This window comes from Rhinatrema bivittatum, chromosome 3, assembly GCF_901001135.1.
Source record: "Rhinatrema bivittatum chromosome 3, aRhiBiv1.1, whole genome shotgun sequence".
Lineage (NCBI taxonomy): Eukaryota > Metazoa > Chordata > Amphibia > Gymnophiona > Rhinatrematidae > Rhinatrema > Rhinatrema bivittatum.
This window is the reverse complement of record NC_042617.1, coordinates 303,285,167-303,302,737: the sequence shown is the minus strand read 5'-3', so window position 1 is coordinate 303,302,737 and position 17,571 is coordinate 303,285,167. Positions and strand designations below refer to the sequence as shown.

Sequence of the window (17,571 nt, the reverse complement as noted above, 5' to 3'; positions counted from 1 at the left end):
CTACCTGTGGGTAGGCCTGTCAGAACGAGACAGGTGGACGGACGGCTCCTGAGGTTATAGTCTGTTGAGCTCCCTTCCTCGGTTTAGCAGATGGTCCTTGTGGCCAAATATTCCAGAGCAGCATGGCAGTAAAGGCTGTTTATCCCCCTCCCCCCGCAAGCTGCAGAGTGGATTCCAGAGGAGATAAGAAACCTGAGTCGAGATGGTGAAGGTTGGTTGCCCTCTTTCCCCCCCCCCCCCCCCCCCCCCCCAACTCTACCCTCATTTGGCTTTCCCTCCACAGCTGGTCGCAATTTTCTTCTACCTCTGCTCCCTTAGCAACTGTGTCTGTTGTAACAGTCACGGGTCGGTAGTTCGAGGAGCTGTTTGCGACCAGCTGAGTTAAGCGCATGATGCCAGAGCATCAGGAACAGGAGCCAAGAAAGCATCTTATTGCAGCCCGAATGAGGGAGCATGCGGTGACCGTACCACATGGAGCTCCGGCTGCCATTTTGAGCAGCAGAACCACGTGGGGAGCAATGGCACCAGATAGTAGATTCGGGAAAAGACTCCCGCTTTACACTGCCCATCAAAAAAGGGCTGTTCAGGCCTGCCTCTCCCTCTATATGTGCCTGAAGTGCTGTGAGGCTTGTAGGGAGCTGCCCCTGCAAATTTTGCACCTGCAGGGACCTCTTCTCTCGAAGCCTTGGGGAGTGGAAGTTGAATCTCCCATTGAGGGGATGGAAAGCCGCCTTCCTTCTCTTTCCTCCCCTCTTGCCAATCCCTACCGAAAGGGACTTCAGTTCTTTTACAGAGGACAGGCAAGGCAATGTGCTGGGTTTAGATCAAAGCCCCAACCAAGGCCTCCCTGAGGGTCCAGAAATGCTCAAGGTCATCCCCCCTTCTCTGTAAAGTGACAAAAGGCAGAGGGGTTGGGGGCTTGTGTAAATGGCAAAATCCTGCCAGATGTCAAACTATACAGAACATTACTATGATTATTCCATCGGGACGAGTTGCCAGCCTTATTGGCTCAAACATTTAAGGTACCTTATTAACAGCTCGATACAGTAAAGTTCAGTTGAAGATTTCTCGTCTGTAACGAGCTCGCTGCGCACAATTCGGACGCGTAAGGCAAACCAGCGATACAGTCTCCAGTTTTGCGCGTCCGTAGCGCTTCTTAAAACAGACGCGTAACCCTTCCCGCACCCGGCATGTAAATGAACGAATTAGCTGTATAATGAAGGAATTAGCTATTCCCCTCCGATACCGTAACGGGCACTCAGGTTCTCTCATTAGTAACGCACTGTTTTGCCGCGGCCGTAACGTGTTAGTTTACCGCCTCCCCCTAGTAGGAGTTAGGACTATGAGTCTAGTAACAAATCCATCGACACCGCTTAAGACACTCAAAAACAATAAAACACAATTTTAAAAAAAAGCGATACAGAGATGATCGAGAAAATGTAATGATGTGGGACACATAAAACCTGTCAGAAGAAAAAATAAAAATTTTTAAATACCTGTCGGAGGGCCACGTGGGTCCAGGCGGCCGGTGGCGGCGGGAGCCGGGTGGTCGCGTGTTAAATCTAGGCCGCGGGCGGGTGGGCGCCTGTTCCAGGTGGCGGCGGCAGCGGCGGCGGGGGGACACGCGTTAGTTCGAGGCGGGCGGCGGGCGGTCGCGTGTTAAATCTAGGCCGGGTCCGCACAGGCGCGCATTCATTCACTGCCGGTGGGGGCTGCCGGAGAGGCAGCCCCCACCGGCAGTGAATGAATTCATTCATCCAGGCGGAGGAGCCGGCTGCTTTCGCCACTGGCTCCTCCGCCTGGATGAATGAATGCGCGCCTGTGCGACCCCTGCGATTCGGCGCTCAAGGCAGTCATATGCCGTGACGTCACGCCTTGAGCGCCGAATCGCAGGGGTCTGCGCCTGTGCAGACCCGGCCTAGATTTAACACGCGACCACCCGCCGCCCGCCGGCCGTCTCGAACTAACGCGTGTCCCCCCGCCGCTGCTGCCGCCGCCTGGAACAGGCGCCCACCCGCCCGCGGCCTAGATTTAACGCGCGTCCACACGCCCCCCCCCCCCCCCCCCCCGCCGCCCGGAACAGGCGCCCACCCGCCCGCGGCCTAGATTTAACACGCGACCACCGGCCCCCCGGATCCCGCCGGCCGCCTGGACCCATGCGGCCCTCCGACAGGTATTTAAAAATTTTGATTTTTACACTTCCTGGTGCCTGTCATTTCAAATGTCGTTTGAAATGACAGGTACCAGCGCACCCAGGTTACTGTATAGGCGCTGTATTAAGCGCCTATACAGTAAAATGGGTTACGCGGCCATAACCCTTCCCTACCGCTTTAAAGCCGCGGCATGCATTTGCATGCGATTAGAGGAGAGTATCGGGGAGTTAGTGAAGAGAACTGTGCGTGCGGGGAGGAAGGGTGCGCCTGACACTACCTCACTGTTTCTACCTCGACCTTACTGTATCGACCTGTAAATGTATAAGGTTTCTATTATTCGGTGTGGGTGTGGTAAAACATAAAAACTGAAAGGGCCAGTATCCCTAGGCAACTCCCTTAGCGAGATCTGCCACTTCAAAATACAAAGCCATATCCTGCAGGCTCCCTTCACTACATGATATGCTACTTAAGAAAATGCAAAGCAACATGTACACACACGATACTGGGATAAGCAGTGTTTGTTAATGCTAAATTACATTCCAGAAAGCAAGACAGAATCCACAATTACAGCAAAGACAATAGTTTCAATGACAATAATATACAAACACTTTTTTCTTTTGTTTAGGACAGCTGAGTTGCTTCTCTCAGTGAGATTCTGTCTCACTGTCTGTCCTTTTTCCATTACCCTCCCGTCTCTGATACTTATACCCATTTTGTTTACATATTTGAAACCATGTTGTGAGAAACACACATGATTTCCTAAAACAAACTGTTTACTACTTCTGTTCTCACAGTTATAGTCATGTGATGTGTCAGTTTGAGAACCCTGAGTCCACTAAATCCTAGCTTCTGAAAACATCCTTATTCAGAGTAGTCAGACTCAGGCTAATCAATTCCATTACAGCGTATCATCTGTTAAAGTGCATCTCTGTACCATTGCTGCTTTCCTCATTCAAGTGGATGGTAAACCATTCTCCACACGTTCTTTGATGTTGAAGTTTATGAATGGCTTATGACATGAGATTTCTGGTTTTCAAACCACCAGTGCCATGGGATCTCAATGTCATCTTGCACAACTGATGAAGCCACTCTACGAAACATTAGAATCTGCTTTCTTAAAGTTCCTTCTATGGAAAGTGTATTTCTAGTCACCATCACTTTGGCTAGAAGAGTTGATGACCTGCAAGCATTGGTTATTATTCTCTGTACCTGCAGTTTTTCCCCCAATAGAGTGGTGTTCTGCACGCACTCCAACTTTTTGCCAAAAATAGTTTCGTTTTTTCATTTGACATGAGCCATTGTTTTGCCTACATTCTTTCCGAGACCACATACACATAAAGGGGAGAAGGCCTTCCATTCACTAGACTGCAAAAGGACCTTGGCATGTTATCTAAAGAGATCTCTACTTCATGATCGGGCTTCTCAAATTTTTGTCTCCTACAATCCTAACAGAGTGGAGATAGCCTTTGCCAAATGCATATTTCCAACTGGCTAGCAGATGCTATTTCATATTGCTACACTCTTGAGTCTGGTATCTACCAGACTCAATCAAGGCTCATTAGTAAAAACCATGGCTATCTCAGTGGCTCATCTAAGATCTTTTTCCATTGAAGCCATCTGCAAAATTGCAGTTTGGTCATCCATTTACAACTTCATGTCCAATTACTGTCTAGACAGTCTTTCCAAAAGTAACAATAACTTTGGACAAGCAATTTTGTGCAGCCTGTTCATAGTGGCCATATGGGGGTAAATTTTATGTCATAGAACACACATAAACAAATATTGCAAAAATAAAACTTAGTTTACTAAATGTTGTAAATATATGGATAATAAATCAGCAAATAAAAGTAATGTAAAAAATGAATACAGTATCATAGCTCTATATAAATCAATACAGGTAAATAGGAAACAGAAATAAAGATAAAATATTATACAAAGGACACTTCCCTCTTAAGTCTTCCCTCTACAAGCCCGTGTCCTTGCAAACCTGGAAGACTGCGAGCTCGGGGATCCCAAAATAACAAGCTGTTTCGCTCTTTGCTCCTTTGGACCATCCAAAGAAAATGGGCAAATGCTATTCCTTATATATCTTTTTTTTCTGATCTAACCTCAGGGTCTGCAAGCACTAAGTATTTCAATTTGCACTTTAACAAAATATTTACAACCAGGAATGGATTTCGGTACTAATCTCAAAAGACATCTGGTGTATCTTATTTTAACTCTTTATCAGTTAATTGGTGCCAGGGAGTTTCAGGGATGAAAGGAACAGACGGTGATAATGTCATGCCTTTATACAATCCCTGTGCTCAGTTTATTTGAAGCGCTGAAAAAAGTGCAAAAAGCGGAATATAAATCTAAATAAATAAAATAAAAAAAATATGCAATAAATTGATCCCCAAACATCAATCATTAGAGCCTGTTCTGATCCATCACAAAGTCTTTTGGGGTTCTAGATAAGCTGCCTAAAATTATCATCTTACAGTAGTCCACTCTCCTCAGAGGATCTAGGTTGTTTTTTCAATAAGCACTCCACTGCAACCTTCAGCTTGGGACTCCACGTGTCATGCCGAATTCAGCCCTGCTTGTCAATGGAGAAAGCAAATTTGCTTAGGGTTCTCCATAGATAGAATTAATTAGCCGTGCTTTATACCTGCCTGTGTCTCTGGAAAGTCAACTACCTAGCTAAAACTAAGGTCTGCAGTCAGCTATGGGGCTTAAGAGCAATACATATGGGGAACTCCCACGCATACTCAATAGAGTAAAAGCTCTAATGAACTCAAAGATATTCTTTTCAGCACCATCGGATGACATCACCAACATGTCATGGCTAATCCATTCTGATATGTATGGAGCACCCTGTTTCATAGGGAAATCTGACTTACATCTCCGTACATGCTGTTGGGGTATATTGGGGACCAGGTCAGCTAGCAACTGTTCCTGGAATATTTTGTTATCCTGAAAGTGCAAAAAGGCACATCCAGACAGAAAGAGAGATCATGTTGACTGGGTGTTTTTTGAACATATCAGCCCATTGAAAATGAGCAGCTGCCATGTGCTGTGAATGATCTGAGGCTAAGACCCTTCATTGAGCACCAGACTTAGTCCAGAAGTCTGTGCTGCTACAGGGTGAAACAGTAATTCCTGAAACTATTTATCAATCTGCTCCTCTTTAGATACAGCTTCCCTTACTGACCTTATACCTAATTCTCATTTCTCTTTTATATCAAATTATTCATCTTCTAATTTAATATATATATTTTAAGCACTAATAGGTAGTTATTTTCAAGACAACAACTTGCCTGTTTCTTGGCTCTTATTACTTATTCCTATTTAGACTTTAGGAAAGTATTTTATATTTTATTTTTATTTCCAAATAAAAAAAATTGTGCCACTTTTATAGCAACAAAAAGATGTGGCAGTACACTAGGCAGGCTAGGTTGACCAAATGGTGTTCATATGCCAGCATCTTCTGTTTTCAAGAATCTGACAGTACAAAATTCATCAGATACTTTATTTTTTGTGGGCCCTTCCCTTGTTGGATGCTTGCTCTTAGCTATTCATGCTCGGGGAGTACAATTTTCAAAAGCCATTCACCTGGATAAACAGGCAGTCTGAAAACTGCCCACCCTTTCGGCAGGGATCAGTAATGTGTGATTTTACCCATGGGAAAGATAGATGGGGTTAGGTTGAGTGAAGCGACAATGCACATGGTGTTTGCATTTTCACAACTACATGAGTTGTTTTGCAGGGAAAAAGTATCCTCAGAAGAAGCAGGCATGAATCTCTGCGGGAACTCTTTCTCTAGGCATTTTTAAAAAGAAAGTGCAAGCACATTTTCCCTTTGAAAACTGGTGTAAAGTACCCATGGACTTTGCAAGGGTAGACATAGTTTTGAAAATTGCTCCTTATATATATCAATTTGAAAAACTGTAAAGAGTAATGTTGCAAATCAGCACAGCAGGATTACTCATACTCCTCCCCAAATTTAGCTAGATCTATAAGCCTATGAGGCAATTTAAAAAAAAATTGTAAACCTTCTTCTAAGGATTATTATTGTAAACCTTCTTCTAAGGATTATTATAAAATATGAATGAAAAAAGTCTAAATGTGTGCATTTGTTTTTAATTGTCAACTGAATAATTTATAACCTTTTTTATGTATGAAATTGCTTTAAAAAAAAAAAAGTGAACCTTTTTTAGTATAGGTTTTTGTTTCTAACTTCTCAACTCTTCAGCTGTGCATGCTATATCCCTATATTAGCTATTAGCAAAGCTAGCTTATGAGGAACTGTAGACCTGCATCCTATCAATAAAACTTATGCTGTTCATTTGTGTGCCAGCCATCTGTAATAGGTTCTGGAATAAGGTATTTTCCTTGCAGTCTGGAACACACAAACACGACTAAGGAAAAAGAACACTTACTACAGCTTATGTGAAACTATGAAAAGCTATATTTTTCTATATAACGTGGACCGGATTTTAAAAGCCCTATGCTCGCCGGGCCTATTTTAAAAAGCCCCAGGATGCATGTAAGTCCCGGGGCTTGCAAAAAGGGGCGGTCCGGGGCGGGGCCATTTCCGCTGTGTCGGAGGATCGGTTGCCGGCAGGCTACCGACATGCGCAATCTGCGCCTGCCTCCAGGCAAAAGGTTAGATAAAAGATTTTGGGGGTTAGAGTAGGGCTAGGGGGGGAAAGGATAGGGGAAGGGGTGGGAAGGTTAGGTTAGGGGGAAGGGAAGTTCCCTTCCAGGCCGCTCCGATTTTGGAGCGGCCTGGGAGGGAATGGGGGAAGCCCGCGGGCGTCGGCATGCGCAAGGTGCACTAGTGTGCACCCCCTTGTGCGTGCCGACTCCCGATTTTATAACTTGCGCACGCAAGTTATAAAATCGGGCATACATGTGTGCGCGCCGGGTAGCGCGCGCACATGCACTCCCGCGCGCAGGTCTTAAAATTTACCCCAATATGCACAAAACAAACACTTATGAGAACGCTGGGAACAAATAAACATTATAATACGGTACAAGAGACTCTGGGTCTTTTCTCTTGGTTTAGTTCTCATCAGCAGTCTTGCCCTATCTCACCTTGAGTCCGTATATCATGTTCTTGGCCTGGCGCATGCTCAGAACAATTTTTTTTGCTCTAACTCCTGAGGTTTTGCCAAAATGACTGATAAGGAAAAACTATTACGTGGTCTCAGGACCACTCTAAAATGGTGAATTTCCTAGCGTGTAGCAGATGGACTCAGGACCAATGGGTATAGTGTACTCCTGATAGCAGTTGGAGACGGATCGGATTCAATCTGACGTCAGCCCTAGTACATATAACCCTGCAGGAAGTGCAGCTGTTAAGTATTTTCCATCTTCATAGCAGTTAGGGACTACCTGCACACTCTCACAGCGTTAGAGTAAATTCACTGGAGAAAACCCAAAAGAAGAAGAAATCTTACCTCTACAGACGAGCCCCGCTGTCCTGCGGTGACACCCTCTGGTCTCTCCCCCAGTTGAGAATTCCTGAGGTGATTTTTCGCGATCCCTTGAAGGTAAGCTTGGTCCAGTGGCCAACCCTTGGCGGGGTCCTAGCCCCCGATTCCAGGCACGGCTGAGAGGCAGTGGGTGCAACATCGCGCACGGCGGTGAAGGTATTTCCCTCTCCCCCCGCAGCTGTAGACCGCCCGGAACGAAACCGGGAAGTGCCGAGACAAGGTAAGGTAGAAATCCTCTTTAAAGACTCTGGTCTCCGAAGCTCGAGGAGTCGCACATGTCGCCGGCCAGGCCCAGTGCCACTAGATTGATCCACCCTAGCAGGGCTAGACCCCGGTTAGATCCAAGGGTCCTCCCACGTGGAGACCCCTGTGGTGGTCGCCATATTGTCCACGTGGTCGCCGGCACTTTTTTGATCTGCTCGCCGCCCACTCTGCTGCTGCGAGCTGTGTGCACAACATCACACGCTCAAGTACCGTGCGCACAAGATACGCGCGTAACACGCACTCACTGTGCCAGATGCATAACTATGATTTGTGCGCACACCCAATCTACGCGCACATCTTCGACGCACTGGAGCTAATAACAGATTTTACGCGCCTATATCCATGGCACCACCGGAAAAGGAGCTCAAGGCTCAGGGCCTCTGCCCAGCATGCCACATCAGAGCCACACAACACGAAGAGGCCAATGCCCTGTGTATCCAGTGTGAGGAGGTCCTGGGGGATCCAGCCCAGGGCCAGCCCCAGCCAGGACCAGGTTCTAGCTCCTCAATAAGTACCCCGGACCTAGCGAACCCCAGTGGGACACCCCCTCAAACAGGACCCCTCAGGGACACAGCGCCCCCTAGCTTGGACCCAGTGTCTATCTCCTGGGTGGAATTCTTCAAAGGCCTGCACACCTTCGTTCACATGCAGCTGGAGCCTCCGATAACACGGCCACAGCCTCCACCAGAGGACCCTTACTCCCCGGGCCCCTCTAGGCCCAGAGAAGTGAATCCACCGCCCCACCTACGGGGACATGAACAACTCGGCAGAGGAATCAGAGCCCCTGGAGGAGGTGAAACTCCCTCCGGGGATAGAGCCTCACCGGACCATGAGGCGCTTCTTCGCCAAGGACGACCTTCCAGACCTGGTCACCCACAGCCTGAAGGAGCTTGCTATCCTGGGCACAAGTGCCTCGGGGGAACCTAAGACGAATTCAAGTTATGAAGTTATTCAAGTTATTCAAATTAGTCAGTCACAAGTATATCCACAATGCTTTTCAAGAATACTGAAGAGCTGCACTTCCTGCAGGGGTATATGTACTAGGGCTGACGTCAGATTGAAATCTGATCAGTCTCCAACTGCTATCAGGAGTACACTATACCCATTGGTCCTGAGTCCAGCTGTGTACACTAAGGAAAATGAAATTATTAGGTAAATATTTTCTCCATTTCTTATCCATATTCTCTGTTTTTCATATATGTGACTACTACCCAAAATATTCTCTATTAATATAATCTATAATCAAAATATCTGCATTAGAACTTTTTAATAGATTAGTTTTTCCAAAACTAGTTTTACCAAAACTAATCTGTGTAAATGTGAAGTATTTTCAGCTCTCAGCTTTTACAAAGCTACTTGTGCTGTGCCTGACTAATGCAGCCAGTCAAAGCCAACTCTTAATCTGCTAGCTGGCTTTAAATAAGTTCTTATTCCTTTAAGTCATATCTACATTTTGTGTGCATGTGACCTTGAAGCTTGTAAACTTCAACCTAAGTGCTATGAGTTGCAAAGTGTTCCAGGTTGCAACTAGTAAAGGGGGAGTGGAGGGGGAAGAGCAGTGGGGGCTACCTAACAGCCCACAAGTCTGCAATTTCTTTAAGCAGTTAAGCAATTCTGTTTGTTATCTTACTTCCAAAGCAAGCTACGTGCTGACCTTGTACATTTAGCTGCATTTTCTCTTTCATATGGGACTAAATTAACTCTCTATGCTTCTTTTACTAATGAATACACCATCCTGCCCTTTTGACTTTGTTGCTTGTTTGCTAATGATTAGAACTATAGAGTTTTTAACTTTGAATTCTCTCTCTATACATGCATGCAGATGAGAAGTGAGGATATGATTGCAGAATTCTCCCAAGCTGTGGACTGGTAAGTGTCTTTGAGTTAGATTTAAGTTTTGGGCAAAAAGCATGAATCAGTTTGCTTTTAACAATTTTGAATATTTTTTTTGTCCAAGGCTCTAATCTACTGTAACATCCAAAAGGATGAAACATTTATTCAAAAAACAGATTTTAAAGACCTCAGGTCTTTGTTTCCCCATAGCTTCCTATTCAATCTTCCATGTATGCATTTCTTTGCCATACACCACCCCAAGTAATTGTCCCCTCCATCTAAACTACAAAGGTCATGACCCTGCTGTAGTCTCTTGGTGCTCTCAAAGTTTGAGAGCCTTAGCTGAAGCCATTTCCAAGTTACATAGGGGAGAACCTATATTGAGACACTAATACAGTCTCATAAGCCTCTCTGGATAGAACCAAGCCTAAAAATAATCATGACTGGTACAGTCTCATAAGCTTCTCTTTGGATAGAACCAAGCCTAAAAATATGCATGTCAGAAGTTATGCAAAATGCATGAAAGGACTTTTGCCCTAGTTAGAGTTGAGTTTCTAGGTTTTAAGTGAGTTTTGTAGTTTTGCTTAGTTTACTGAGTGTTCTAACTGAAGCATTGCTAGTTTACAGGGGTTACCAGAGTTCCTTTACTCAGCAACTAGGAGTAGCTGTCAGAAAGTGAATTGTGTGAATTTCTATGAAAACTGAATAATCGTTTAACCAACCTCTTGAGCTGTTTGCTACTTTCAGGTGCTTAATTAATAGACCCCCCCATCACGCATGCAAGGGTTTCCTAGATGTGATCAGACAGCAGTTTTTTTTAATTCAGGTGCACTTTTCAGGCAGTCATAGTGGGCCCAATATTGAAAGCTAGCTAGGGATATAATTTAGCCGGATATAATTTATCCAGCTAAATTACTTGGGATATAGAGTAGCATGGCTATGCCACTGAATATCCACGTAAAAGTTGCTACATAGCCATATAAGTTGTATCTGGCTAAGTTTTTAGACCTGCTCTATGACAGATCTAACTTATCCGATTAACTTAACTAGATAAGAGCAAATATTGCTACTTATCCGGGAAAGTTAACCAGATAAGTAGTGCTGCCTGATCGTCCCACTGACTATCCATCTAAGTGAGAGCCACTGAGCATAGCCAGATATTCAGCAACCACCACTTAGACGAATACATTTTACTTAGCTGGCTAAGTAGCGCTACGTGCTTTCTCCGAGGACAAACGGGATGGTAGTCCTCATACGTGGGGTGACATCAGATGGAGCCTGATGAGGAAAACTTATATCAGTTTCTAGAAATTTTGACTAGGCACATTGAACATGCCCTTTGCCATGAATCCACGCGAGGTCCCTCTCCAATCTTTTTTTCCGCGGAACTGTGAGCCTTGTGGTTTGATTGAGCTCTAAAATTTTGGCTTTTTGCATTGTGGAAAATTGTCTGTTTTTGTGATTTTTTTTTTTTGTTTGCTATCTTTTCCTTCGGTCTACCACCTGTAGTGCCACCAGTCAAGGTATACAGCTTGATGTCACCAAAACATTGTACAATAATGTAAACTGGCTGGTGACATAACTTCCAAAGTAACTCAGGCAAGATTTAAGAGTAAAAAGGGATCAATGGGTGTCATAATGCAGTTAAACACTAGATCAGCACTTTCCTCTAGACATTCTGAGCCATTTGCCATAGTTTGAGTCAGGAAAGAATGTTTTTCATCTCTGTAGAACTGGCTAAGAAGCACAGTATTAATTTTTTTAAATATTTTTTTTGTCTTTTCTCTGGATTATCACAGAAAAAGCTATTAAAAAAAGATTTAAACTTAATGAGGCTCCATGGAGCAGGGATGCAGGGATATCTCTTTTGTGAGTCTCTACAATGCTGCATATGTCTAGTAGTGCTTTAAAAATGATAAATAGTATTAGATCTTTTCCTTCTTAAATATCTGCTACTGGTGGTAAGCACTTTATACAGTTAGCTGTAACTTCGGGGAAGTGCTACTCCTAGGGGAATTCTGGTCAGAAAATTTTAAAATTCTGCATACTTTACATTGAACAAAATAGCACAATATACATGACAGTCTTTAAGTAATTTAAAATGTAATACAGAAAAAAGTGATTACTTAGAGTGTTAAATATTTTGAGCAGAATTTCGCTAGAAGTTCACTGTAGGAGATTCTCTTCCGCTCCCTCTCCCTACTCCCCTGGCCAGTCTCCTTTCAATTTGCCATCTCAGGCCCCAACTCCTCCACCTGTCACTATCTCTCCCCTCCCCCTCTAAGCTCAATCCCTTCCACTCTGTCTCCACTCTCAGAGTTTGACCCCTTTCTCAGTACTGCCCTTCCCACAAACTCCCTCTGTCCCTCTCTCATATTCACTCACATTCTTCTTCTCTCTAATGCACATAAACACTCCCTAATACAGGTTCCCTCTCTCGCTCTTATGTGCATACACAACCCCTCATACAGGCTTCCCCCTCTTTCTCTCTCTCATTCACATACACACACCCTCATACAGGCTCCCCCTCTCTCATGCATACACCCACACCCTCATACAGGTTCCCTTTGTCTTTCAGGCACACACACACACACACCCCTTCATGCAGGCTCTCCACCTCTCTCTCTTTCTCAGGCACACACACACAGCCTCATAAGGCTCCTCCCTCTCTTTCATGAGTGCGTACACCCCCCCTCATACAGTCCCCCCCATGAACACATACATACTCATACAGGCTCCCCCCCCTTCGCGCATACACACACACACACACACACCCTCCCTCATACACGTCCCCCCCCCTCTCTCTCATGCACACACATCTTCATACAGGCTCCCTCTCTCGCTCTCATACAGACACATACCCTCATACAGCTCCCCCCTCTCTTTCACGCATACACGCGCACACACCCTCATACAAGCTCCCTCTCTCTCTCTTTCTCATGCACACACACCCTCATTCAGGCTTCCCCTTTCTCTCTCTCATGCACACACACCCTCATTCAGGCTTCCCCCTTCTCTCTCTCACGCATGTACACACACCCTCATTCAGGCTTCCCCCTTCTCTCATGCATGTACACACACCCTCATTCAGGCTCTCCCCCTTCTCTCTCTCTCATATGCACGCACACACACCCTCATTCAGGCTCCCCCCCCCCCCTCGTGCACACACACACACACACACACGCTCCCCCTTCTCTCTCTTATGCACACACACATACCCTCATACAGGCTTCCCCCTTCTCTCTCTCATGCACACACCCACTCTGATACAGGCTCTCTCTCTCTCTGTCTCATGCACACACACACACACACACACTCCCTCATACAGGCTCCCTCTCTCTCTCTCTCATGCGTGTACACACACATACCCCCCTTACAAGCTCCCCATCTCTCTCTCACACACACACCCTCATGTACCCACAATCCCTTGTTCACACACACCAGCTCCCAGTCCCTCACACATTTACACACTACTTCACAATCTCCTCACATAGGCTCCCTCTCTCTGGCACCCACACCCATGCACCCTCACACATGCTCTCTCATCCACCAGGCTCTCAGACACATGCACACACACACACACACACCCACACACGTCTTCACAAGCAGGATGGCCCTCACTCGTGGCAATGATGAAACAGGTCCCGGTGTGCTGAATTCTGCGGTCCGCAGTAGCGCGGAATTGCCCCAAGACTAAATTGTGGGGGTTTTTCCCTAAACTTTAAATCCCTTTGGTCAAACATTTTTGCATTTTATTGATGCATTTAATTTTTATTAGCATAATATTTCATTAGGATATTTTTATTTCTTGTATCAGTTCTGTTGTAAACCATTTTGGGTTGTTCAAAGAAAGTGGTAAATACATATAACTATAGAAAAGCCACCCACATTTTTCTATTTTCATTTTATAGTATCTAAGTGCATAGAAAGTTGCTTCTTATCAGTAAGCTAAGCAGGTATAAACTAAAAACCACAGAGCATGGAGGAGAACAGTACAGTCTAGGTGCTCAGCTGTTCAGAATAATGAGTGAAGGACTGGTGGTGAGGATAACCAACCAATATGAGAACTAAGTTTCAGTTTTCAGAGCAGCTACAGACTGATTGCTGCAGGAGATAGTGATTTGTATTAAACAATGCTACAGGACATTTTGATTTGTATTAAATACAGTAGAAGCACATTTTTTCTTTGTTGTAGGGCAGGCTGTTCTCTGCGAGCGTTTGCCTGGCATCCTCACACAAGCAAATTTGCACTGGCATTGCTTGATGACTCCATTCGAGTATACAACATAAATAGGTAAGCAGGATTGATGAGCATTAGTAGAGCTGTGTGTTGGGGTCTCATTATTAGAATGGCAGTGGGTGGTGCAAGGCAGGATTGAGAGATTTTGGCAAAGTTAGGGGCAAAGAACTATTACATCATACTATTGTAGAAATTTTCAAAAGCCATTTACTTGAGTAAAGTGCATTTACACATGTAAACCCAATTTTAAGAGTGTAAATGCTTTTTAAAATTAAGGCCCAAGAGATTTTAATCATTAAACTCTCTAATTACAAAAGTTATATGGCTGAAGTAAATGAGAAGCAGACAATGCTGGTTACAGCCAGGCACAGTGCAGACAGTTACATTTATGCACATAACTCCTTTGAAAGTTACCTCCTTGTTTCTAATTACCTCTCTATTTTTAGTCTGTGAAATGAGTGCAAAAGGCTCATGCAATTAAATCCAGATCTTTATCTTCATCCTCTATTCTCCCCAGTACCACAATTCCTACCCTAAAGCACCGGCTACAGAAGAACGTGGCTGCCATGCTATGGAAACCGCTGTGTGCATCTGTGCTTGCGGTGGCCTGCCAGAGCTGCATCCTGGTCTGGCACGTGGACCCCACTTCTCTTTCAACAAGGTAGTGTGCCAGAAGGCAGGCAATTGTTGGGATTTCATGTTTTAACACATGAGATGAGGGAATTGGGGCATTGTCAGAACTATATAAGTGGGATTCAGTCACTTGCTGCCTGAAGGAACTGGAGTAATTGTATCTAGAACATGAAAAGTGAAGTGGCAGTTCAATTATAACTGTGAAATAAATGTTCAAAAAGAAATATTGTTTATTTCTGTGAGGAAATGGAACTAATGATATTTGGATTAATGGTGTCCTATATGTGTTTCCCATAAGTTTGGTGAGAAGTTGACTGTTGGGGCTGTAGAAGCTGATGGAACAGACCTCACTCCCTCAGAGGTTGGGTAGGAGGAAAGAGGGGCAGAGATTTGAGCACTGATTTTATGGTGGGCAGCCAAATAGGCAAGAGAGCAATCATCTCTTCTGTGAGCCACATGAGGGTGCTACATTACCTAATGTGTAAACAGGAAGGAATGCTGGATATAAATGGGATGTGCTTGAGGTTGAGCATGGTGGCTCCCTGCCAAGAAGGTAATTAGGAAGTGAAAAGAAGAGGCTAAGGAGCAGTTAAACTGGATGGGGTAGAGGTACATCAGAGGAGAGCCAAAACTAATGCAGGCAAATACTGAGGTCAGTATACAGACATAAGTAAGTTAGCCAGATAAGACTTATCCAGGTAATGGGATATTCAGCAGGCTAAACTGTTGAATATCCCCATATTTGTCGCCGCTTAGCCGGATAAGTCTTATCCAGCTAAGTTTACACCTGCTATGGAATAAGTCTAACTTATCTGCTTATTGGCTGCCTTACTGACTGTCTATTTATAAATACAAACAGTCTGTTTATTCACTGCCTTACTGACTATTGAAAGCAAAAACACACTAAATAATAATCCCCAATAGTTAACTTCGCCCCAATACTTTAAAAAAAAGAAAATTTCCCAAGCAAAAACTTACTGATTCCTTTCAGCCACCAGCAAGGTGATCCTCTCCTCTCAGTGCTCCCACTGGATTGTGGGTTACTGAGCTCTTCCCATGCAATATATATTGTACTTCTAAGGTAAATTAGTGCAAAACAATCCCTTTGGAGATTTACACTTCAGTTAGTTGTCTTGAGTAATTCACTGCTGTTCTGATTAACAAATGTTGGTACCTAAACAAACCAAATCACACCAACTTAACACCTTTCCAAGGTGAGTAACTGAACTGAACTTTTCAATCTTTTTCTTAGGTATACACTGCTCCTAGCTTATTACTAGCTTCTGGCTACCTTTTTTTTTTTTTTTAATATACAAACACTAACGTCTGCTTATTTGGCTGCCTTACAGACTATTAAAAATAAACACACTAACTACTGCTTATTAGCTGCCTTACTGACTATTTAAAAATACAAACAGTCTAACTTCTGTTTATTCGCTGCCTTATTGACTATTAAAAGCACAAGCAACCTAAATAATATTCCCCAATAGTTAACTTCGCCTCAATACTTTTAAAAAAGAAAATTTCCCAAGCAAAAACTTACTGATTCCTTTTAGCCACCAGCAAGGTGATCCTCTCCTCTCAGTGCTCCCACTGTCCACAGTTGCTTTTGAAGAGAATACTGGCAGGCTGAATACTGCAGTTATATATACTGTGATGTCAGCTTGCTCTGTCTCCATCTGCTGGCAGGGGAGCATAAACCCACTGGAACTGAGTCCGTCTGTCTACACTAAGGAAAACAAAATTATCAGGTAAGTAATTTCTCCATTTTTTTTTGTTCCTTATAGCAGTAACCTCAATGTATAGAGTGAGCAAGCTCCAAGCCTTAGTAATCCATTGTAAAGATTGTAAAAAGAGTAGTGTTTAGAACTCACCTTAAGTTTTACCTAAGTTTATTTCTAAACTTCATTTGAATCAGTCTATTGTACTACTAACGTTTTTCTCAAATTCAGTCCAGCAAAGCTGAGCTCTTTATACCTTATACTATAGAAGAGCCCTGAGAGCCCGTACCTTGTCCATACAGGCCTGGTCAACTATCTACAGTGGCTTGGTGTATTTTGGCTGGATTATATGGAATGTTTGCCCTATATACTTGATATACTTGATATCCTTGTTATCCTTGTTATTTTAAACCACAAGCAAAGTAGGAAAAGGAGGGAGGGAAGGGGGGGTAGGGAGGGAGAGGGATGGGGATTTCGTAATGAAAATTTAAAATGTGAAGTTTGTTCCATGTCTAGGGTAGCACGCACTACTCCTACCTACCTGACTTCTGAAGGGTCTTGTAGTAGAATTTGACTTGTGTGGGAATGTTCTACGGTATTGTTCTTTACTGTTTGGTTCTTTGTTGCAGTGCTGTTCTTGTATCTTCTTTTTTGTACCTGTTCAATTTATACTTCACAATAAATACATTTTTAATAAAAAAAAAAAAAAAAAAAGAAGAGCCCTATTATGTTATTTGGGAAAGATTCATATCTTGCAGAAAATCTCCTCAATTATTTCTGTCTTATGACCTTGCTGTGCAAGGCCTACCAGTTAAGAAACACACCCTCTCTACTTAGCTTTCTGAAGGTATTTCACATTACTGCACCAACACTGGAATTAAACTTCCAAATATAGTCAAAGTTCATCAAGTGAGAGCAACTGCAACTTCATTAGCACACCTTTACTCTGTTTTATTTCAGGACATCTGCAAAGCGGTTACTTGGTCATTTATACACTTATCTTTCTACCTCAAGTAAAACTCTTCGCAGTGAGAGTAATATTGGCCAAGCAGTTCTTAAAAATATATTTCAGAGCTTTAACCCACCCTGCATCCTCTCTTAAATCAGGCTGCAGAATCTCATCCACCAAAAAACAAATATTTGAATACAACCGTCAGCTTGGGAATCCTCACTTATGTGACTGAATTTGTTCCTGCTTGTCCATGGAGAAAGCCAAGTTACTTACCTGTAACAGGTGTTCTGTGTAG

General features: G+C 43.8%; 1 protein-coding gene across 4 annotated transcripts in view; it reads left to right on the top strand.

Moving 5' to 3' along the window:
- The window catches only part of AAAS (aladin WD repeat nucleoporin), a 178,749-nt gene that overhangs the window by 56,204 nt on the left and 104,974 nt on the right, over positions 1-17,571 (top strand). For all 4 annotated transcript variants that reach the window (XM_029595084.1, XM_029595086.1, XM_029595083.1 and 1 more), the window contains exons 6-8: positions 9,720-9,766; positions 13,926-14,024; positions 14,488-14,631. In XM_029595084.1, coding sequence (XP_029450944.1) covers positions 9,720-9,766; positions 13,926-14,024; positions 14,488-14,631 — 290 coding nt within the window. The remainder of the gene's footprint in view (positions 1-9,719; positions 9,767-13,925; positions 14,025-14,487; positions 14,632-17,571) is intronic.